We start from the raw sequence: 24879 nt of genomic DNA, 5'->3' as shown, positions 1-24879 counted from the left end.
ATATAAATAGTAAGTGAAGTAAATAAACTGCCTGTGGCTTCTCAGGAAGTCCTGCATTTGGGTCCTGTTATTCACTCAAACCTGACAATAACACATCACCCTGTTTTACCCACATCTGTAAATTTTCAGGCAGGGACGGAGACATCCTGTTACATTTACTGAGATCAGCAACAGAGTTTCTGAATTCAAACCTCAATAAAAATGTGAAAATGACTCAGCTTTTCCTTCTTTTGTTTTTACAGCATTATGGACTATAAGTTAAAGCAATTAATGATGCAGTGAATGGTGGTCAAAGGGTTGATCTTTACACAGAGCACGTCTGTCCCTTTTTATTAGCCCATTACAATTACTCCCCCATCACTTTAAAAAGGCAACAAAACATGCATGTAACATTTCTTCAGAGATGTAATTCAGTTTTAATTATATAGCGCCAAATCAACACAACAGTCACCTCAAGGTGCTTTATATTGTAAGGTAAATACACTAAGTAATACAGAAAAAACCCCAACAATTGAATGATCCTCTTTGAGCAAGTACCTGGCAACAGTGGGAAATAAAAACTCCCTTTAACAGGAAGAAACCTCTGGGAGATCAAGGCTCAGGAAGGGGCAGCCATTTGCCACAATTGGTTAAGGGAGAGGGGAGCAGGACAAAAGAAACACACTGTGGAAGAGAGACAAGTTAGTGTCACAATCTAAATGTTGAAGTTGGTCGACATTTTCAGATCAGACTTATGGTCTTTAAGCCAAGTTTAAAATTTGTTTTGAATGTCCTTGGTGTAGTTATTGATGTCATTTCTTTTTATGACAATCTGTTTTTAAATTGTGTTTTATTTCTCACAAAAGTGAAAAGATTATGGAAGAAAGTCGAGCCAAAGAACAGAGTTGGCTCTTAGACTTCGAGTATAGGAGGCCCTCAGCAGAACTTTTAAAGAGAATAAGAAACACAGAAAACCTTAGATAAGGAGATGTGCTCTGTATGGAAGACAGTTTCTGCCACTAAAAAAAAAATTAAAAAAGGATCCATAACTCAAAATTTTGACTTATTTTATCGAAACTTTGACTTATTAACTCAAAATTTTGAGAAAAGTAACTAGAAATTTCGAGTTAGCACTGCTAATCAGTAATCTACGTGAATGATGTCATTTCCTTGTAACCTGAAGCTGAAGCCTTACAAATGCTACAGCTAAGCTACCGGTATTACATCCACTCATGAATGCACAGATTGCTGAGTATTTTCAGTGTGGCTTCAAAAATTATGAAATCCTTGTGTAATTAGTGGAATCACAAACAAAGAAATGAGAGACCAAACATAAATTTTCTAATTTTTTATGCTAAGTATTATTTGGAAAGTCATTACAAAACAGGCAGTTTTGGGAAATTCAGATTCAACTCGAACTACATGAGTAAGCAAACATGAATGAAGACTATGTGCTGCCTTAAGACGTTCAAGGATCAATCAGTGTCAATTAGCAGAATGAAAGTGTTTTATGGATAAAATTGTAACTCCTGCAAGAAAAACAGAATGACGTTCTGTATGGTTTCATTTCAATTTGGCCATTAAAATATTACTTTTTTAAAAATAAAAGCTAGGATAGACTTTTTTGTTTAGAAGATGGTGTAAACACTGTAAATAGTTATTTTAAAAGTTTTGCTCTATTCACTCCAATTCACTGAGGACCATTTGGAAATGTCCTGAACTGAAGCCATTTTCAGAACTATAACAGGAAGGGAAAAGACTCTTCTTAGATTGGTTTTGGTGTTTCTGTGTGAAATCAGTAAAGGTATGAACATAATCGCCATCTAGTGGCAGAGAAAAGGAATTAAAACACTTTGTGAATGAGCTGCCACAGCAGTGGTCCAATCTTCTACTGTGTTAGGAGTATTCAGACAATTTTGACATACTTTTTTTTCCACAATGGTAAAACCAATATTAGATACATAATTCATGACAAATAAACATGTAAAAGGGGTTGATGATATAAAACAGCTCTGTATCAAAGGCAGTGTGGAGTAAGCAGACCTGCTTCTGTTCACTCTGAAGATGAAGCTACTTTAAGAAAACTCTCAGAGTCCCAGAGCTTCTTTCTTCACGCTGCAACCCAGCAGGACATTTCCAGCATCCACACACTCTGACACACACGGTGCTAAAAACACAACATAAATATTAAAATAATGATTGTGGGAGGAAAGCTGTAGAATGAAACAGTTTTTTAAAGCTGTTATTTTATCTGTTACAATCATTGCTAGTACCATTGTGAGCACAGAGCCACGAGGCAGCCTTCATAGCCAGAAGCTCCCACTCGTCCTTTGCATCCATCTTGAAACCATGAAGCCAGATCAGAGCCAGAATGGTGGCCCACACTTCACTGCTGGTCTAATTCCCCAAATCAAAATCAATCAAATAAACCAGACAGAACACACATTTTACTTTCTACAACCAGTAATATTACATATGTTTGTGTACTTCTTTGTCACACGGGGTCACCAAGGTGGGCAGCTCTGCATATTTGATTTGGCAGATTATTACACTGGATGCTCTTCCTGATGAAATCCCAAACTGTGATATCATAAATGCTCTAAAATAATGTGCTGAAATATTTTTACAACAACTGATGAAGAAAATAATACAAGGATTCACAGTGCTTATTGTCATGTGTCACAAGAGAAAAGGCATTTTTCTGTGCAATGAAATTCCTTCCACCCACAAATGTCGATTAATATATACAATAGAAATAGAACATATAATACAAATAGTACAAATAAAAAAATGAAGACAGAAAAGGAGACAAAATATGAAAATTTGAAACAGATGTGTGTAAAAGAGCTATAGCTTAATATGTTGGCTTAATATGTAAGATGACCAGACGTGCAAAAAAAATTTATTATTACTGTTCAGAATGGGTCAGCTGTTCAAGAGTCTGATGGCAGTGGGGAAGTTGTTGAGTCTGGATGTTCTGGATTTCACACTTCTGAACCTCTCTGCAAGCATTTTCAGTTCATGGCAGTAGTGCTGCCATACCATGCAGTGATGCAGCTGGTCAGTGTGCTCTCCACAATGCAGCTGTAGAACCTGCTGAGGATCTTGGCCGACATACCAAATTTCCTCAGCCTTCTCAGGAAATAAAGCCGCTGCTGAGCCTTCTTGACCAGCTGTGTGGTGTTCAGTGTCCAGGTGAGGCCCTCAGAGATGTAGACGCCCAGGTACCTAAAGCTGCTCACCCTCTCCACCTCAAGGCCCCGGATAGACAGCGGTGGGTGAGGCCTCCTCTTCTTCCTCGTGTCCACTATCATCTCCTTTGTCTTGCCAGTGTTGAGGGTGAGGTTGTTGTCCTCACACCATGACACCAGACTGACCACCTCCCTCCTGTAAGTCGCCTCATCTCTTCCAGTGATGCGACCGACCACTGCAGAATTGTCCGCGAACTTCAAAATGATGTTATCCTTGTTGGATGTGACACAGTACAGGGTGTACAGGGTGTATAGGATGGGACTGAGGACGCCAGTATTTGTAATAATGCTGGCTGAAGTGCTGTTGCCGATCCTGATGGACTGCCAGCCTGCCAGTCAAAAATTTCTGCTGCTCTGCAGTTTCTGGATAATATCAGACGCTGGTGCATCTCAGTGGGTGGTTAGGAGTATGATTACCACCAGTGTTTTAGGCTACGTCCACACTAGCCCGGATAGATTTGCAGACTGCGTTTTCGTCTGAGTTGCGCGTCCACATTGAAACGGCCCAAAACGCTTACGTTCCAGTACTGCGTATGCGCAAAAGCGCATGAGAATTAAAGAATTTGAAGAAAAGCTATCTGGAGCATGTACAAACTGATAATAATCTGTTTTAGGGCTGTCAAAATTGAGAGCAATCAAAACAACTGCTGTATAATGCCCTCCGCTATCTTTGTTTAATTGGTCACATGACTGCATCACATGACTAAAATGCGTCATCGCTTTAGAAAGTCTGCGTTTTTGAGTGTCCACACTGCGACGGGGCAGCTCCGTTTTGAAGTGTATACGTTTTCGAGAGCGTTTTCAAAATGCTGCATTTTTCCTTGAGGAAAACGCCGTCTCAGTGTGGACGGGAGACCAAAACGGAGAGAAAACAATGTGTTTTCAAACGAAAACGCATTAGTGTGGACGTAGCCTTAGCTTCTGATATGCAGATGTTTATTCTCAGGCTGTGAGGCAGGCCTACATTTAGTTTGACTTCATCTTCTTTGTTTTATGGTGTATTTTTAATTATATCATGTGTTTTTGTTGAAATCATAGAATCAAATCTGTTTTATCTCACATCATCATTTTGTGTTAATATTTAAATTGACAGCAGTGCACCTTTTCAGGCTTTGACTTTTCCACCTCCTCGTTGGTCTGTCCCAGTGCAGCAGCCAGAGCTGGATCAAGCAGCCAGCAGCCAGACGCCTCCTGCAGGGAGACTAACTGCAGCAAAGGGTCTCTGGGTGGCTGCTCAGGCACAGCAGCTGGAAAATCTAAGATGCAATAAAAACAAAACCCGATTATGGTGCTAGATGACAAACAGAACTCTACATGATAACCATAAATTACATCTTAAAACTGTAATAATTACACAAGAGCTCCACAACAAAATCAAATGTTTACAACAGTTCGAACTTATTAAAGAAAACTAAAACTGGCAGCACCATACCATCAGTTACTGTGGTTTTAAAGAATACCATCTGAAGGCAATCAAGCTGATGAAATGAAAGCTTAATATGATGTAAAGTATGTGTTTCACATGTTTTACAGAGAAAATATATGGTTTTATATATTAAATTATTTTAATCTGATTTATTGGAATATAAGACTTAAAGATTATTCAACAGGAGAAAACTGGATCTCAATATCAAAGCAACTGAACTAAACATTGTTATACAGTCTCTTCCACTAAGCCTTAAACTTCCTTCATATCTACCAAGACAATGCATGCTTATTTTTTCTTATTTTATTCTAACCCAGCAAATTATAACTGATGGTGTTACAGACAATAAGAAAATAAGAATTTCCATCAGTTAACCTTTTGAAAAAACACTCCTGTTAATTAAAGCTAAATACATGCTCTCATTTTGTTTTTTACTTACATTTTCTTGACTGGTTTTCTTCTTCCATCATTGGGAATCCATCTGAATTGGTAAACACACACACAAAAAAACGTTTTTGAGTTCATTACAGAGAATTCCTCAGCAATAGTATCTGAATGCATGGATTTCTCAAAAACAGTCATATTCCAAGAAAAAAATCATAACCTTTTCATTTCTGATTTAATACTCATGACCATTGGAGCAAATATAGGTTTGGAGTCTAACTTATTAAAGAAAAATAAAACTGGCAACACCCCAGCATCAGTTAAAGTGGTTTTAATGAATACTATCTGAAGGCAATCAAGCTGATGAAATGAAAGCTTGATACGCTGTAAAGTATGTGTTTCGCATGTTTTACTGGGAAAATGTATGGCCAATAAATACATACATAAATACACATAATCAGATTAATTTAATATGATTTATTGGAATATAAGACTAAAAGATTATTCAACAGGAGAAAACTGGGTCTCAATATCAAAGGAACTGAACTAAACATTCTCCAAAAAGTTGATTCTGTTCATCTGGACGTAACGTTTTGTGGGAGAAACGTTTCGTCACTCATCCAAGTGACTTCTTCAGTCTCAGCTGAGTCACTTGGATGAGTGACGAAACGTTTCTCCCACAAAACGCTACGTCCAGATGAACAGAATCAACTTTTTAAAGATTTACTTCCCTGGATGATTGAGAATGCATCAAGATGAACTAAACATTGTTATACAGTTACTTCCACTAAGCATTAAATTTCCTTCATATCTACTAAGACAATGCATGCTAATTTCTTTTTTCTTACTTTATTCTAACCCAGCAAATTATAACTGATGGTGTCACACCCATTAAGAAAAAAAGAATTTCTTTCAGTTGACCTTTTGAAAAAACACACATGTTAAAACTAAAATACATGCTCTCATTTTTTTTTAAACTTACCTTCCATTACCTTTTGTTTCCTCCCGTTCATGAAGAATCCTTTTTAATTGGTAAACACACTGCAACATTTTTGAGGTAATTACACAGAATGCCTCAGCAATAGTATCTGAATGCATGAATTTCACAAAAACAGTCATATTCCAAGAAAAAAAAAATCATAACCTTTTCACTTCCCGATTTAATACAATGTAAGAAATGTGCACTATTGTGCCCCTCTGCCCTTAGCATACACACTCCATGATAATATTCTTTTGGCTGTCAGAGACACAAACATTCCCCTGACATACATGTTGCTATGGACCACATTACCAGCTCCTACATGTAATAGCTCACATCATTTCCTCTGTGTTTAACAGTCTGTGTATTTACAGAAACTGTACAAAATATCACATTGATGAAAACTGGTTTTGCTGTATTGCTCCATACATATGCATTGCTGTATGCATATGTATGGAGAAAAATGTGTTCAACAAAGGGTCGATCCACAAGCATAAACTGAGCTCCACAAGTGTGCACAATGACACATGAGGACTCACATGTGCATGTTCAGTCCACACACTGAACCACACCTAAAACTATTTTTTTCCAAATGCGTACATCCTAACCTGAATAAATACTGAGTTTAAGTTCAGTGAACAAATCAGATCACTTTGACTTTCAAAAACTGTCTCACTCATACATACACACAGGTATATATGCTCTGAGCATGTTCCTGTGCTGCCATGATTAGTGCCTCTGTGCTGTCTTTCAGATCAGGACATCTGGATGTCGGCCTCTTCCTCTATCTGCCGGTGGTACACACCGTTCAGGGGACTGTCCTTCTACAACAGCCTCTTCCTCCTCTTTCTTGGTTTTCTGCTGCCTGAGGTATTCACTGAGCGCGTGGTCGGTTGTATTGGTGGATATTTGTTGTCTCATTCTGGACTGTGGCACTGACACTCACCAGTCCCCGTCCTCCTTTCTTCCACTTAGCATACAGCCTCAGGGTGCTGATCTTAGGGTGAACCCTCCATGCATGGTCAGGAGTTTCCTTATCTTGATGTCAGTGGCTTCTATCTCTTATTATCCCAGCCGGGTACCTGATCATGGGCAGGGCGTAAGTGATGATAGCCTGGATCTGTTCTTACTGTTCAGCTGACTCCTCAGGACCTGTCTGACCCTCTGCAGGTACTTGGTGGTTTCAGCTTCCCTAGCAGCCTCTCCACAGCTCTTAGGGTCCTGTTGATCTTGTACAGTTCTAGGCATTCCAGGATCCGAGTGTGGGGCTTGGTCAGCCAAGTCTTGCAGTCTCTATCAGTAGCTGGTGTTTTGTGCCTCTGGTATTGATGCCAATTCCTTTTTGTGCCCCGCTTATGTATTGAGCCATGTGCTTATTCATCTTTGCCGCTATGATGCCTGAACAGAAGCTTCCATGTGGTACTGATGCAGGTTATGTCCAGTAGTTGTATGGGCCCGGTCCCTTCTACAAACAGCTACACATTTACATAGATGTACAGATGTGTCATTTAGGTTTTACTTACCTGCTTCAATTTCCTCAAACATCACTGCGGAGTCACACACTATAACGTAAAATAGAGTTAGTGTTCCTTAGCAAATTCTTAAGAAATGTACTAACTTACTGATTTGTTGATATACAAATACAAAACAATAGTATAAAAGTATGTAAATGTACATCACTGTCACCTTTCTAATCAGAATCTTGATTTCTTGTAACAAATATTTTAAAGTCAATGTCATTTATTGCTTTTGGATCGTCTGAACCTGACTCAGATATTCTGCTCTTAAATTTATCATCGTACTCTTTTTATTCACATTCATCTGTCTGACAAAAACAGATTAATATTTCATCTTAACATGTAATGTCTCCACATCATACTACGTTTCTGGCTTCCGAGAGTCTTACAGCAGGTTAGAATATTACTACAATATTTAAACTGTATTTAAATCTACATGTTGATAAACACCACCTATATTTAATCATTCAAGTTCAGACACATTGGATCATTTAAAGGGTCTTTTTCATTATTTTTACTCTTTTGTGCAGTAGAGAAGAAAATGGCTCTTTATGGAAGGAACTACATGATCACATATTTAATATATTACATTTCTAATTATTTAATAATTCAAAAAAGTTAGTTTCACAGGAAGGAATTGCAGCTTGATTATGACGCTAATATGGAAATGTTGGGAAAATTAGACATTTCATTTGCTGTTTAGATCAGTACGTTTATGGCTTCTGAGGTCATTATCATGACCTGCAACTTATCATAAATGGTAGTATAAATACAGCCAATTACAACAACTGGGAAAATAAATACTGCAGCAACTGTGCAGTGAATGTTTGACATTTAACATTTCAAATACAAATATGTTGGTTTCTTTGTTTTTATTTTAGAAATGCACATGTGTGTAGATGTGTGTTGTCACTCAGCTTCTACTTACTAATCGTGGATGAAGCAGCCATCATGACTATGAAAAAAAAAAAGTCAGGTTGAGGGTGAACATATAAGAGAGAAATAAAACCTGGCATTACCACACCGTTGATCTTTAAAATGTATAAATCAACCTTAAACAGGTTGAGGTTATCAGGTGAAGACTTCACTTTGGGACACAGCGCATTACAAAGGCTGTCACAGCAAATACTGCAGCTATTTGCATACAGTATTCAAATGAATTCAAATAAAAATGTGTGTTGGTCTTTTTATTTTTATTCGTCAGAAATGCATATTTGTGTAGATGCATGTTTTTGCTCAGCTTTTACTCACCACAACCAATTGGAGCCAATTCAAACACTACGCAAAAAAATAAAAGAAAAAAAAAAAATATCAGCCTGAATATTATTAGAGAAAAAGAAAAACAAAACACTGTCGATCTTTAAAATGTATAAATCAACCTTAAACAGACTGAGGTTATCAGGTAAGTCTTCACTTTGGGACACAGCCCATTACAAAGGTTATCAAAGCTATTTGCATACAGTATTGTATACTTACCATTTCAAAAAAAGTTAAAAACAGAAATTTTTATATATATATATATATATATATATATATATATATATATATATATATATATATATATATATATATATATATATATATTTTGAAATGCACAGATGTAAAATGATTTTTTTTTAAAGGTCCAGAGATTTAATGTCTTACTTTTTAACATTCATAGGCTGATATGCAAATATAACACAATACAAAAACACTGTTTAAAATATACTGTTTTTTTCTCCTGTCAATATCTTGAATAACTGTACCATATTTTTGCTACTGAATCTCATATTTTGCTTTAACCAACCTTTTTAAAAAAAAATTTGTACAACGTCTGGATCCTGTTAACTGACTCTGATAGTCTGCTCTTCTATTTATCATTGTACTCTTTTCATTCAAGTTCAGCTTTCTTCATCTTCAAACTGTGTTTGAGTATTTTAGTTTAAAAAAAAAAAACAACAACTCACGGGCTGTTGGAATATTTCTGCGCACAAGAGGTCCCTGAATCACTTCGCTGTTGTCTTTGTTGACAGCAATGAAGGCAGTGAACGAACTGCTCACTCCTGATTCGACACTGAGCTGCACCACCTTCTCCTTCACTCCATCTTGCTGTCCTCTGTGCTCTCTCTCCTCCATCTCCAGGGAGCGAATGAGAGTCTGAGCACCCAACCTGTGAACTGTTAGTCTGCAGGCAAGAAGGAAAACACACAGAATCATATGTCATATGTGATCAGAATCAGAATCACAATCAGAATACTTTATTAATCCCGAAGGAAATTAGGGTTACAGCAGGCAGCACGCTAATGGCGCATGCGCACTTACAAAGGAACCTTCTGACCAACTTTACACAAACATCACATTGGGGAGACATGTCAGAAAGGTAGGCTGATAGGAAAAAAACAACGAAAATACATAACATGAGGTAAGAGGAGGAGAAAAAAAACTCCACTCAGACTGAGCTCCTGAGAACAGTTTGATAACAGAAAAAACACCTCAGCACAAAAGCACATGACTATCAATACACCATAGAAACACAAGACAAGCAACAGGGGCGGGTAAAGGGTAAGAGAGAGCCGGTGTAGACAGCGCATCCGGTCCTGCAGCGTGTCTGCGCTGGTCCAGTCGACTGCCATCTTCCCCGGTAGGGCACAAGCATCGAAGGCGTTTGGAAAGGGAGGGGGGATCAGTGTGTGCATATCAGTGTATGTGTGTGTCCAGAGTTCAGCTGAGACAGTGTCCTTCGGCCCGCCAGGCTAAGTAAACAGTCTTCCAGCCAACCCAGGTGGCCTTGTATGGAATGGGGGGGAACAGTCTAAACACAGTCGTTATCAGGGAGTTTTATTCAGCTCCAGCCTTAAGGCCGCAGCTGGCGCCGAAGGGGTCTCCGCATGAAGTGATGGTGGTTTTTACATATATTGCAAATAGCTATGCTTAATACTGATCGAATATAATCAGGTATATTAAATGACTAATAAATTGTCTGTCTATGTATCAAAAGACCCCTCTGAGTGAAAAAAAATCAGGGAACAGTTAACCCTGCCTGGGCTAGGGTTACTGGGCCCCCACCTGTTCTAGCAGGAAGGGGTCATCCCTGACTGCAAACCAGTGCACAAAGCAAGATACATAAGCAAGTTTGATGAGGAAGAACTGGTCTGGCCGGCACAGAGTCCTCAACTCAACCTGATCAATGACCAACCTCACAAATGTCCATTTAAAAGAATGACCAAAATAACCCAAATTATCTGTGTATCTGAGCCTCAGTCTCAGTCTAACTTTGCTTTTTTTTTGTGGGAATGGAGTCTCTGCCTTTGATTCTGACAAGTAACTGCAGCTAAAAAGTCAACACTGTCACTTCATTTGATCATAACAAGTGTAGAAAAGCTCAGACTGCAGCGTAGAAGTTGCTGAAAGGGAGGAAAGCTACAATAAGCTGGAAGTGAGTCAAACATTGATTGGTAGATTGTTAACAATATTGTATGCAATTGTTCAGGACCACTGAGTCACAGGGTTAAAGTCTACTCATTGTGAAAGAATTTCTGCAAGAACACAAAACTTTGCACAGGTGTTATGAGAAGTTTACATACACTCATCAAGGGCATGAATTTGATGGTATTTCTGAGCTTTTAATGGTTTCTTTGGATTCTTGTTGTTCCAGGGTGGAATGATCCAAATTAGCTGGCTTATTCACATAGACTGTAATGTTTCTAATGTACAAAGAAATTATGTCATTCAGTTGTGTTGTGCATATGCATATTTTATATTATAGTTACACTGTGTACTGTGTGTTAGGCACTTTATTGATATAAGGGCAATGGAGTCCAGCACTCCTTCAAAGGCAGATATAGGTAAACAGCACTAAAGAGCTTTACTATTCAAAAGGTGATTAGTGCCAATTTCTGAATATTTATTTTTTAATTTCACAATATGACAAAATAAAGGATGCTTAATACTTTTTAACATGATATTCTTAATAACAAAATTGAAAAAAATTTGGATTTTGTTATTATTTTCCTTGAGTATTTCTTCTTCAGTCACCTTTCTCACTCACTATGTGTTAACAGACCTCTCTGGACAGAATCATACTTGTTATTATTCTCTGTCTCTCTTCCACAGCATGTCTTTATCCTGTCTTCCTCCTCTTACCCCAACCGGTCGCTGCAGATGGCCCCGCCCCTCCCTGAGCCTGGTTCTGCTGGAGGTTTCTTCCTGTTAAAAGGGAGTTTTTCTTTCCCACTGTGGCCAAAGTGCTTGCTCATAGGCGATCATATGAGTGTTAGGTTTTTTTCTGTATGTATTACTATAGAGTCTACCTTACAATATAAAGTGCCTTGAGGCAACGGTTGTTGTGATTTGGGGCTGTATCAACAAAACTGAATTGAATTGAAGAAAATGGTATTTCCTTTCAAATTTCATGTGGCATTGAGCAAACATGACAAGTCATGCCACAAAAATAATCAGTACGTTGTCTCTTCAAAATACAACAAATACTAGAGTGTCCAGAAGGTCAAATGGAATTTTTTTTTTTTTAATGTGTCAGTAAGTGCTGTGTGGCAGGAAGGAGTTGGACCCAAAATGCAGGCTCTCAGACTCAAGGGATGAACTCAAAATCACAGCTTTATTGGCTGGCAAGGAATTAAAAAAAAAAAAAAAAAAAAAACTACACTGGGAAATCTAAGTTCAAGGAAACACAGGGACAGAGTAACACACCGCAATGAGGGACGACGTAACACTGACACAGAGACACACAGGGCTTAAATACACTGGGGAATAACGAGGGAATGAGACACAGAAGAAGAGCAGAGCTGGGGGAAATCAGAACTGACGAGACAAGGAAACAAAGTAGGGCCGTATTCAGGGTCTGCAGCCTTAAAGGCCACATTTTAAGGCCGATTACGTCACAGTGGCGCGCCGAAGGCTGTCCCAATTCAAAGGCTGCTCGAAATGCGTCCTTCATTTCCCTGAATTTTAAGGCTGTGGCAGTGTAGACTTCGTGGCCCAACATATCCCACAATTCATAGTGTGGCAGTCGGTGTGGATAATTTTGCCGCAGACGGCAGAAGCGGAGCGGCCGAAGAGTAAACTGTGAAAAGTAAGTACGGAATATTATGTCACTTATTTATGTGCGAATGTTTAATAATGAGGAACATTAAAACATTACTGTTGGCCACATGTCGCCATTAGCGATGTTTGTACGTTCAGCTTTTACTTGCTTTTAAAGCCTTTAAAATATAATAATACAATAGTCGACCTTAATCTTACAGAGAATGTGATGATTTTATGGATAATTAAAGTCAGTCATATATCCACAATCACAACAAGCTGAAAGTCAGTGATGCTGCTCGGTTTGCAGTCCTGAATATCACGGCACAAGCAGGATTCACTGCAATGTTAATGTTAGCTATGTTATATTGCTGCCTCTGTTCGGTGGTGTCGAGCCAAACGGACTTTAACGTGTGTTTGAACGAGCTGACGGTTCACTCGTTAAGCTGAAAGAAAGATGCTTTAATCACAGGAGTCACACATGTGTCCACTGTACCATCTGGGAACTCTTCTTGTTTAGCACTCGTAATAACACAAACACTAAATCCTCCTTCTCTTGTGCTGTTTTGTAGCAGTGTATACACCTGAGACTGTCACCTGTCTGTCTGCCCTGCACTCTCTCTCTTTGTCTTTCTCTCTGATTGTGTAATAAAAGCATGAACATGTGTTTATAAGTTACACTTGTGTTTGAATCCTGCAGCTTATCACACATTTGATTCCCATGTGTGACAACTGCAAGTGTCCAGAGTGAGGACAGACTGAGGGATCCACTGCTGCACATCATCTGTGAGGCTTTGCAGCCCTGATGATCCACCAGGACAAACTCAGCAGTGTTTGAGGAAGTGAAAATATGTTCTCCTTCATTTCTGTCAACCACACGTTTCCAGCTATCATAGTTGCTAGGCAACCTGGGCAGCGCGACGGAGGCTAGACCGTCCCATTTCACAAGCCTCGCACTTCCGGCCTTAGCGGTCTTTGAGTACGCGGCCCTTGAGGACCGTTGAGGCTGCGTACTTTAAGGCTGCAGACCCTGAATTGGGATACAGCTTAGGATACACTCACATGAGACACAGACCTTCAAAGTAAAACAGGAAGTATAACACTGAGGCGCGAACTTGACATGGTGGAGACAGAACAACTAAGAAACCGAGACATAACCATAAGGCAGAGGACTCTAAGAACCAAAAGACTAGAGATGATAAATAATACACAGAGTGAAATCCTGGAACACAAGAAACTGACTCAAGGGAGCAACAAAATACCAACCATGAGAACATAATTCACAATACAGAGTGACAAAAAACAAAGGAAAATCAAAACATGCCAAGACACAGACCAAGAAACACGGACTTTACACAGAACAGAGGGGGCACAGAGAAACATGAGGGGCAAGGGATCAAAACTAGAAACCATAGAATAAATCACATGAGAACTCGACAAAATACTAAGAAAACTCACAAAGAACTAAAAACGCTGGGTCAGGAGACCCAGGACCCTGACAAAATGTTATTATTTGAAATGGAGTCACTTGGGTCTCACAAATTAAAAATATACATATATTCTATTTTGACAGGACAACCTACTGATATTTTTGTTTTAGCAGTACAGCGTAGTTCAAAAGAGCATTTTTTGTGTAGTATTTAATATTTGAAGTTAAAATTTCACAGTAGTCGTTATACGTGCCCAAAGTTTGTACCATAACATTTTTATGAAAATCATGGATGGTTGAGCAGAAGTCCTGTGTTGATTTCAAACAGAATGACCCATGAGCTGGGTTTGACTTTACTAACTTTTTGAAGTTACTTTTTAACAAGCAGGTAGTAGTTTGTGTAGTACAAGAAAAACTACCCATTAGCTTAAGAAATTCCCGAGCTGTCCTTAAAGTAACACCAAAGCTGGGTCCGCTCCCTAGACCTCAAAGAAAGGCAGAAATCCCACAGAAGGAAGCAGAGGCAGTCAGGACAAAGACAAGCTATGAAAGAGAGAAAGCAAGAGAAGTGCAGTTTGGTGTATAAACACATGGAGAGTGAAAATAAAATCCTCAGTGTATCATGGTAAGCCACCAACAACCCAGTTGCAGCATACCTAAGGGATGGTTTAGGGTCATCTGATACAGCTCCAACGGGAAAGTATTGACGAGTAATGTTAAAAATAGAGATAGTGCCTGAATTTAAATAGTGTTATGAATTAAAGAAAAAAAGAATGCTTGGACACTGCTATCATAATGGACAGGTTTTTGACAGGGCTCCCACAACTATGTCTCCAAACTAACTTCCTTCCAAGCCAAAGACTAGAAAATATGGTGAAGCATATCTTGCCTTTGGCCTCACCTGCACAAGTGCCAAGGTAGGTCTCCCCGGCAGAATTAGTTTCCCCTGCGTCGGGAGCACCCCTGGGCTCTCCAAATCACGGACAAACAGAATCCCACATTCTGGATTTTTAGTTCACAAAAACTTCTTATAATGACTTACTATCCCTGACATTTTGACACTTTATACAGTAAAGTTACAGTGGAATACAAATACTGACAGGCTGATCCTGCCACAATTTGTTCCCCCTGTCCAAATCATGGACAAGATTTTCTTGTAAAATAAAGAGGGGGCCTAGCAAAAGAAAGTTTGGGAACCACTGACGTAACCGCAGTAATCAGGCTGAAGGAGTCCTGACAGTATCTTGCACAGATTTCTTTCTGCTGCTGATGGATTTGCCTCTAAAAGTCAGACAGACTTTGTTTTCTTCTCTAAACAAACACTATGACAGTGTGCAATGTGCAGACAAGTCTGTCATTCTTTACAAAAGCAGGCTCTGAGAACACAAATTAGTTGTTGTTGGTGATGTTCCTGTGTGTGTCAATCTGTCTGTTCTTAGTGTATTTTAGAGTAAAAGTGTCAGATTATTGCACAATAGTGTTTGGACTTGAATTCAAACAATGTCTCCTTGATTTCACACAAACTGCAGACTGAGATTACTCTGTCATGTCTAATATGTTTGTGGTCAGTAATGATATACTATTAGATGTTATGATATCCCTAATCCAAGAAATAATGATTAGGAAAAAGTGAAACATGTTTAAAACTAGACACACAGCATTAGGTTTGGGTATTATTAACTGTTTTCCAGTAAGTAGAGTTAAGTTTCTGAAAATACTGTTTTAAATTCAACACGTGGAAACTCACAATTCAAAACAGAAGTGTTGTTTGTGTTAAACTGCTTTACCCAGCGTCCTCTGCAGGTCTGAGACTGAAGTGCAGCTGGTTCTCAGAGGGATGACCTGCCAGGCTGTACGTCAGCGTCACACAGCCCTCTGCTGCCTCTGAGCTCTGACACAGAATTACAGTGTTAGAAGTCACGTTAATTACTGTCATCAAATACCTAAACAACAACATGAGAGGCTGCTGCTCCTACCTGTCCAGTGAGCTGGGCATAAATCAGTGACCTCTGACCCTGGAAAAGTGTTGTGATTGGTGGAGAGAGGACAGTGACAGACACTTCCTTTGGTAAATCCCATGTGACTGAGATGTCGACCACAGCTGGCTGCAGAGCAAATCGCAGCGACTGCATCACCTGAAAAATAATGAAAACTTTCCAAATATACACAAACAGCTGGAACAGACATTTTACTCACTGCAGGTCTGATCTCCAATATGTATCTGCTGCTGCTGTAATGTTTAACTTGACTTATAATATTATTAATGTATATAACATGTTTGAACATACATACATGCACATAAACAGACACATAATCAACCATACATTCAGACATTTATTCCAACATGCAAACTATGGACCAAAATACAGGGGAAAAGATCAAGGGTAAGGTAACCAATGAATGCTTTCTCTCTTTCATAGCTTGTCTTTGTCCTGACTCCCTTTGTTTCCGATCCCAGTCCCAGTGTCGCCACCTCCAGCTGAAGAAAGGGAGAGATGCTTCCGTTGCAGAGAAATTTTCCAAATCACTTTATGGCGACCTGTCCAATTTGGCCAAAAGACTCCGCCCACTGGTAAATTCGGGCATACGGTTGGGCGAATCCCTCACTTCCACTGAATCTCTGCTTCTCCTTCTGGTCATCCTCATTCTCAACTAGATCACTAGGTCACTTCAAGCCTCAGGAGCTGAGCAGAACCTAATTGATATTAGGTTAGCTAACGAGTTACATCTCCCTTTGATCCTGTTAAATCCTCCCATCCCTGCTACAGCCCTTAATAACCAATTTTTCACTACCATTACCCACCAGACCAAAGCCATCAGTATTATTATCTGAGGCAATAACCAGACCCAGGAGAGGGTTCCTTTACTCTGGGGTGGAGACAAGGAGGCCGCTTCCAGTCCTGCAGCAGCAGGGAAGTTCTCCTGTTCTCCTGGCATCAGCAGTTTGTGACGACCCCATGCGTCACTCTGCCCATTCATATGTGGTGTTGATTCGTGCTGTTCAAAAGTAAATTTAAAACATGGGAGGGGCATGGTGCCAATGACCTGCCCCTGTTCACCTGCCAGACAAAAGCAAGTGTCAGCATGCCCCCCCCCCCCAAAGAACCCTCAATGTCTACGTGTATTTAAAATTGAGAGGTGGGCACCGGTACTAGAAGTGAGGCTGAACAAACACACTGCCTTCTTTGAATCGCCATTTCAAAATTAAAACACTTATTCACAACTGCTCCCATTCTCATCCACCCCGACCACTCAAAGTTGTGTATTGTAGAAGTGGAAGCATCAGACTCTGGTGTTGGAGCAGTCCTCTCACAGTACTCAGGTTCTCAAGGCAAACTACAAGCCTGTGCCTTCTTTTCTCGCAGTCTTTCCCCAGATATTATGATGTAGATGACCGTGAGTTGTTGGCTGTAAAATTGGGCCCAGAAGAATGGAGACACTTACAAGGGGGGCAGAGCATCCTTTTGTGATCTGGATAATCATAAGAACTTAATCTATTTAAGGACAGCCAAGAGACTGAGAGCCCATCAGGCTCGCTGGTCACTATTTTACGCATGTTTTAACGTCGCTGTTTCCTACAATCATATCCCTGCTTCCTCAGGCAAAACTGTAATAATCACCATATTTAACAGTTTTGTTTTTTTTTAAGTTAGCCCACCGTATAGCCTTGAAAAAAAAACTGTCTTCAGTTGCTGAGACAGCTAAATTGTTAACAGATCATGTTTTCCGACTCCATGGTATTCCGGTGGAGATCATGTCTGATCAAGGCCCTTGGTTTACTTCACAGGTGTGGAGGTCATTTTGTTCAGCATTAGGAGGCCGGGTCAGTCTCAGCTCTGGATATCATAGCCAGACCAGCAGCCAAACAGAGCAGATGAAACAGGAGCTGGAGGCTACACTTTGCTGTCTCACGTTCAACAACCCTTCAACCTGGTCATCATATCTCCTCTGAGTGGAGTATGCACACAACTCTCACACTTCATCCGTTACTGGTTTCTCTCTCTTTTGAAATCTCCTTAGGATACCAGCCACTTTGTTCCCAGAAACAGAGATAGAACTGGCAGTTCCCTCAGCGCAGCAGCAGCGATATCAACGTGTCTGGACACGGGCCAGAGAGACATTAGTCTGGAAAGATGAGCGCTAGCGCCGTTAAGCAGACCACCACAGACCACGCACTCCCAGGTAGCTACTTGGGCAGAAGGTATGGCTTGCTGCAAAAGATATTTCCCTAAAGTCACTGTTGCATTCACCCATACAAGGTGGGGCTCCATCATTAGCCCCAAGGTAGTTAAACTGAAGCCACCAGCATCTTGATGCATAATCAATCATCCAGGTAAGTAAATCCCCAAAAGTTGATTCTGTTCATCTGGATGTAGCGTTTTCAGTGGGAGAAATGTTTTGTCACTCAACTAAGTGACTTCTTCAGTCTCAGCTGACTGCAGGTTTCCCCAATCTTATAAACAGAACATTTGCATTATGACTGAAACCAGCCCAGTGAAGGAACATGGGGTGGGAGGTCAGTTCCTTGATCATTAATGCAAACACTCATGAACATTGATCAACAACCACTGATCAATGGCCATGAGCACCATTCACAGAGAGTTGGGGAATGGCTGCAATCACAGCATTGTAAGATGGCAAAAGATGTACCCTTAGGCAATGTTCCCTCTGTGCAATCGCGCACTGCTGGCACAGGCTCCGCACACAGAGAATCTGCGTTGGAGTGTGAGTCAGTAAGTGACCGGTGACTGGCTGCTCCAGCCAATGATGCGATTCACATTCGTATATACGCAGCTAATCAACATCGTTGACAGGCTATGACAACGTTCTTATGTGCCGACACCGGTGTTTTAGCTAGCAAAGCAGCGTGGCTGATGTGCAGGATCTTGGATGTCCGCCGGCCTGGTCGTGGCTGCCAGTCTTGGGTAGACTGGGAAGGGTACTGCACCTCCGAGTAAAAAGACTGCATGTGTGAAATAATGTCAAGGAGATCTGTCGAGAAAATTAGTTTAAACTCAGAGAAGAGAACTGATCAAGAGACTTGGTCCAGTTGAAGACGTGCAGACTTTTTAAGCAGTCACTAGAATACATGGCAGGGAAAACAGGTTGAGGTGGATTAAGGAATCTGCTGATGGTGTCAAACAAAAACCTTTGATTGGATTTATTACCATTAATCAAAACAGCAGAATAAGATTGTGTCTTTTATGAGTTGGTTAAGTATGTTTAGTAAGTCCTTCATATGGTGTCATTATCCTCCTTCATAACTGTGTTTAATGTCTTACTTTTGGTTGCATCCTGTCAGTCCCTGTGATGAACTGAGCATGACCTCCTCCTTCCTTGGCCATCCCATTGATGAGAGCAGAGCTGGCCCCTTCCCCAATCCCAAAAGAGAAACACCTGCAATAAAACAATTGTCTTTGAGCACACAGAGGACATGTTGGACATCCTAAAAACTGTGTAGATATAACTGTGGTTTTGTGGTTTCACCTGTGAGAACCTGAATTCTTCTTCACCTGATCGATCACTTCTTTGGTGTTCCCCACCTCTCCATCAGTAAAGACAAACAGCTAGAGAGGAGAGTTTACACATAAGGACATATCACCAGACCCACAAACACACAGCTTGTTCTGAGAGCTGAGTTAGTTTTCAGAAATAGTAACTGGGCTGTGTTTTATTAGTGCTTTTCTACTCTGCTTGAACACTCAAATCTCTTTATGCAACATGTCTCATTCACCTATTCAAATAAAATGGGTGAATACAGGCCCTTTTTTCTATGGGTTTCTATAAAGCAGTAACATGCACATACTCACTCTACATCATGCACATTGGGATCAAGAACACATTGCCATGCAGCCAGGAATCGAACCACCAATGTTCTTATGAGCAGATTATCTGCTGCACAACCTGACAGACAGGTTGTGCAGCTTTCCTAGTGTCCCACTTTATGTGTTACCTGTCTGGGCTGATTGGGAATGCAGGGCTGGCTGTAAATATGTTTGATGGGCTCCAGGATCTCTGTTCCTCCAAGATCAGCCTCCATCTGCTCAACTTTCTTCAGAGCCTCCTCCATGGTCTGCTGGCTGTACTCCACACTCTTACTGCCATCACATAAACACATGCACCAAAACATCCATTAAGATAGCTTAGCAAAGACAGCAGGGCCTTTGTTGTTGTTGTTGATACTCACAGGAAGATGTGTTCATATCTGGACCCAAAACTGTAAATGTTGAAATAGCAGCCAATTGGTAAGCTCTTCAACAGGAGCAGCAGAGTATCCTGAAGGGAAGAGGGAAAAGATGGTGAGGCCACTGTGTGAGAGGAACATTGTGAAAGAATATCTATCTAATATGAGTGTAAGAACAAATGATGGATACCTTGGCACTGCGGATGCGAGTATTACTCATACTTCCAGATCGATCCATTAAGAACACAAACTCTCCACATGAAGCCGTTGAAGACATCACAGACTGGGGGAACTCAGGGTACAGACTCACCATCACCACTGGATCACCCATCAGAGAGCCTGAGAAATCAGAGACAGAAAAAACTTAAAACAACATCGCCTTTAAGTGTTTATTCAAACATATTGAACTCCTGAGCTGATGAGTAAAGATAATTTGCTAATAAAAATGTATCTAACAACCTCTTCCATTTTCACTCACCCGGCTCAGCAGAGGCCTGTCCTGCCTCCACCACAGCAGTGGGCTGGTGGGCGTCTTTGTAATAAATCAGCAGTTCAACATCTCTGTCAAACTTGTGTCCTGCAGCCAGCTTGACCTGCACACCACAAACACATTCATATTTATTCATCAGTAATAAGCAACAACCACACACAGCAGACACATCAGCACTCTACCTACCGTGGCCTGGGTTTGATCGGTGTTGAGGTACTGCAGACGGTCCAGGGAACAGTTGGACTCTACTTTAGAGATTGGACGAGGAGAGGACACTCGGGCAGAAAAAGACAGACTGTAGGGCACCAGAGAGGCTGGAACAGAAGTCACCTGGACACCTGCACCTTCACTACCTGCACACAGTATCAGGTTAGAAATGCTGTAAACAATAAGGCTGCTCACAAGAAAAAACTTCAGCTGCTAAAAACCTCTGCTTCGAATAAGGATTTCAGTAAAATTAGGTATTTTTAAAAAACAGTTCTATTTCAGCTGTTCGGGAATAACTAGATTATCAGAGTACAAATGATAGAGAACCATGCATCTGTGTGAGCAGCTTTACAATTTAACAGCTGTACTCTGTGTGTTTTGCAAATGTTCCACATACTTGATCAATTCTAATAGCAAACTGTAACATACACAAATCCCCATAACAATTTTATATATTCAAATTTCACTTGCAACATATCAAGCTGACAAGAAAATCTGAAAAGTTACAGTCTGTGGTTACTCAACACATCTGCCTCTGGTTTCTTACAAAGTTTATAATATGAAAAATATCTATATCACTTTTTCTTCTAGAAAATGAAGTTGGATCTTGACTTAATTTTCTGCCATACATTGTATTCTGTCAGTGTTTTCAATGTTTGTTAAAGACCTAATATGGTTTAAACATTTCTGGTCCAAGTATTCTGAAGTTGTCCTACCCTGAGGTTGGTATCGAGGGTTGAGCACAGCAGGCAGACAGAACCTCAGACCATCATCAGCCTGCACAGCCAGCTCAGTGACGTACTCCAACCTGATGGAGGCACTCTCTCCTGGAGGCAGACTGCCCACACTCAGAGAGAATATATCTGGACTCTGATCACTCTCCTCCAATAGGAAGGCCTGCTGACCGGAGCTCAGAGCATCATCATACTCCTCACGAGCCTGAAGCACAGCTGACACATGTCAGTGACATTCACTGCGTTTATTTTGAAGCTCACTTATAATCAGGTTATATTTACTGTCCAGCTCACCTTCTGTTTCTCCTTCACCTCAGCTACAATCTGCGTCTGTCCAATCTGAGCACTGAAATGACAGACAGCAGCATCTCCAGGCAGAGGGAAGACAAAAACAGCCTCTAATAGTTTGTCCTCCTTGTTCTCATAGTTCAGAGTGGAGACCACTGTAGCCACATGGTCCCTCACCTCCAGCTCCACCTCAATGCTCTTCAGAGGAACTGACAGACAAACAGAATTAGAATAACTACATAAACCATACAGATGTTTTGCAAATGGTTGATTCACAGATTGTGTCTTGTGTTATATTTCAGCCACACAAAAGTCAACTATTAACAAGCTGATACTTAAACCTGACTGTTCGATAGTGTCGCAATGTGTATTTATTTTTATTCATATTGATTCATTTATTTATTTATTTTTTATCAATTAATTTTCCTCTTTACTTTTCTACTACAAGGATATACTCTGCATGACCCGTAGCCATATGTAGCAGCAGCCCACTGCCCAGGATGCATATGGTCAACTTTACCAACTTGTACAGAGTGAGCTTGCTGCCATCCTGAACTCTCCACCAGTAAGTGTGGGAGACCCAGACGTTTTTATTATGTATGCTTTGGCCAGTAGAAGATGAAAATGGCCACGAACCTCAATGCAATTCTCATGTTGATAGTTGAGTACAGCCTCAGTCAGGGTGAAACAATTATTATTTGTTACTACAACTGATTAAAGTCTTTACATTTGAATGCTACATGAATGAAAAGAGTCTGCAGAGAAAACTTTATTTCCTGTCAGTACCTGGTTCCCTCTGGAGAGTTAGCAGACCACAGCGGTTCATAATCGTTCCTGTGAAACAAAACATAGCGATATTAATATTAAACACAAGAAATATTTCTCATCTATGCAGCCTGGAACAATGCTCTACTTTATATATTTTATATACATATAAAATTCTGCATTTAAGAAAACGTTTCCTTAAAACAAAAACTTAATATGACATTTAAAGGGTTGTTTTTGTTGTTTTTAGTTTTTTAACAAATGAAACAAAAACATTGGAGTTCATTTTAAAAGCCCTGTATTGCTTTTCTTTTGATTTTTTTTTTGTTATTGCTCATTAATAAGACAAAAGTATTTCTTATCCGATTAATCAACGGTATATTCGATAGAATTATAATCTATAGCTGCAGCATTAGTTGAGTTTGAGCATAACTGTCCTTTAACCTCTCAGGAATTTTGCAGTTGACTGGGGTGAAACTGGGGACAAATGTAGTGTGGGTGCAGGTAACATTTAGGATTTTAATGAATCATGAACGAAGAAGCACATTACCAGCAAAAGTAAAAAGAAAAGTAAATAAAAACTTAACTGGTAAAAACAAGAACTCCAAGAGCTTTATTTCGCTTAATTTCCTATGTGTGTTGGGGGCAACAACAAAGGACACAAAGATGCGCTACCGTAAAGCTTACTGAAAAGGCGCAAGCAATTTAACCGTCGGATAAGAGGCGGCTGACTTCACAGTGGCACACGAACGACGGGGGAGGGGGGGCTCTACTGGTAACATGGCGCTTCTTATGAATACAGCGCAATCCATTCAAACACTTTATCAGGTGACAATGATAAAAGGGTGATTAGAAATAAATCTATAACAGAATATGCGCACACAGAGCGATGAAATAAAAATCTTAATTTAATTTAGCTACTATTATAACGCTGAGTGCACTCTCAGTGTTGCTGTTTATTTCTAATATGGCAGCTGCGCATTAGAGCTCCGAAACTTTAAATATTAAAACATCAAGGGTTACTTTCGCTTAGATGCTTCGGTTTGTCAGCAGATCATATCAAATTATCACCGAAAAATATGAAATTAATTATCAGTTGAGTCAATAACATCGACCAAATAGATTTTTATTTATTGAACTGAAATCCTTAAATGCGTTCTGTGTTTGTATCTGCAAATCCAACAGTGTGAAACAATTCATTCCAATCAATTTAAAACTGCAACTCTGAACATATCCTGCTCCTGACCAACGCAGTAGAGTGCGTTATATAGAGTGCATGCTTTATGGGAGCGGTTTTCTTAAGAGAAAACAAATTCCCCTTGACCCGTTAAATCGTCTAAACGTCAATGACTCGACACGCGTCTTACTAAGATTGCGTCTTCGCTTCTACAAAGATTCGCATTAATGTGAGGAATCTGTGACTAGAAAAATATGGATTATTTTTACACGGAGTGAAATGTTGAAAAACGCCACCAGAAAACCAGTTAAGATGGAAAACCGAGGACTTTTTCCATGCGTTGATAACTTCCAGTCAGAGGATTCACTGTGCAGACGAAAACTTGCATCTTTCTTCTTGTGACAGAGTGACTGTGCACCTGGGCAATAATAGAGAACTACTGCCTTAGGTTCTTAGGTTCTAAAAGTTAACTTAAGGCAGTAGTTCTTTTTCACAAAACACAAAACTATTTGAAATTGTTTTGAAACAGTTTTGAAACTTTTTTTTTACTTTGACCCGAAAGCATTTTTTTTTAAAGGCAATAATGAAAACTGAAACAGAAACCAATGATGTGACATTAGGAATGAACTGACGGACAAACTCATGAAGAACGGGATGGTTAAAATCCACCTGTCAAATATGAATAATATGGCACTCGAGACCCCAAATGAAGAATCATGCGCAATAGAAGCTTACCTGTGTGGACAGGTAGTTGTATCCGGGCAGGTTGACTACAGCTCTTTTTCCTTGTAGTAGTGTTTACACACCCCGTTGCAGAAACAAGTCACTTCTGTCGGATACGTCCCAGGTCCTTGTTCTTCTTCTTCTTCTTCCAGTTTAACGGCAGCTTGCATCCATCGAAGTTGCATTACTGCCACCCTCTGCTGTTACTTAGACTGCACTTAGTTCTTTAAATCCTCTTCAACAATCCCTTTCTTCTCAGAAACCGAAGAACCACTCCTTTCCTTTCATGACATCTTAGCCAGTCAACCACCTTTTCAAACCTGAGTT

General features: G+C 40.0%; 1 protein-coding gene across 3 annotated transcripts; it reads right to left on the bottom strand.

Annotated features, from left to right (window-relative positions):
- Positions 1–341: 341 nt before the first annotated feature.
- Positions 342–24684, bottom strand: LOC146559389 (von Willebrand factor A domain-containing protein 5A-like). Of its 3 annotated transcripts, XM_085245305.1 has the most exons (22): positions 24565–24684; positions 22674–22721; positions 21894–22096; positions 21582–21804; positions 20845–21011; positions 20647–20761; positions 20359–20507; positions 20172–20260; positions 19938–20082; positions 19472–19551; positions 19267–19381; positions 15961–16119; positions 15772–15875; positions 9483–9700; positions 8788–8814; positions 8465–8491; positions 7543–7581; positions 5096–5137; positions 4332–4486; positions 2253–2376; positions 2023–2146; positions 342–663 (listed from the first exon to the last, which is right to left on the bottom strand). In XM_085245305.1, exons 2-21 carry the CDS (start codon positions 22711–22713, stop codon positions 2067–2069), a joined length of 2301 nt encoding a protein of 766 aa, XP_085101431.1. In that variant the 5' UTR covers positions 22714–22721; positions 24565–24684; the 3' UTR covers positions 342–663; positions 2023–2066. The 3 variants fall into 3 exon arrangements, 2 of the variants coding, with proteins under 2 accessions (XP_085101431.1, XP_085101430.1); XM_085245304.1 differs by having other exon boundaries at positions 342–2146; XR_014888329.1 differs by lacking the exons at positions 342–663; positions 2023–2146; positions 2253–2376 and having other exon boundaries at positions 4422–4486; positions 6023–7581; positions 24565–24677.
- Between the last annotated feature and the right edge of the window lie 195 nt (positions 24685–24879).

The sequence above is a fragment of the Mchenga conophoros genome, linkage group LG14, assembly GCF_057382185.1.
Source record: "Mchenga conophoros isolate Kocher_MC1m ecotype Shallow Benthic linkage group LG14, M_conophoros_male_GT1.1, whole genome shotgun sequence".
NCBI lineage: Eukaryota > Metazoa > Chordata > Actinopteri > Cichliformes > Cichlidae > Mchenga > Mchenga conophoros.
This window is presented reverse-complemented; position numbering and strand designations above follow the sequence as displayed.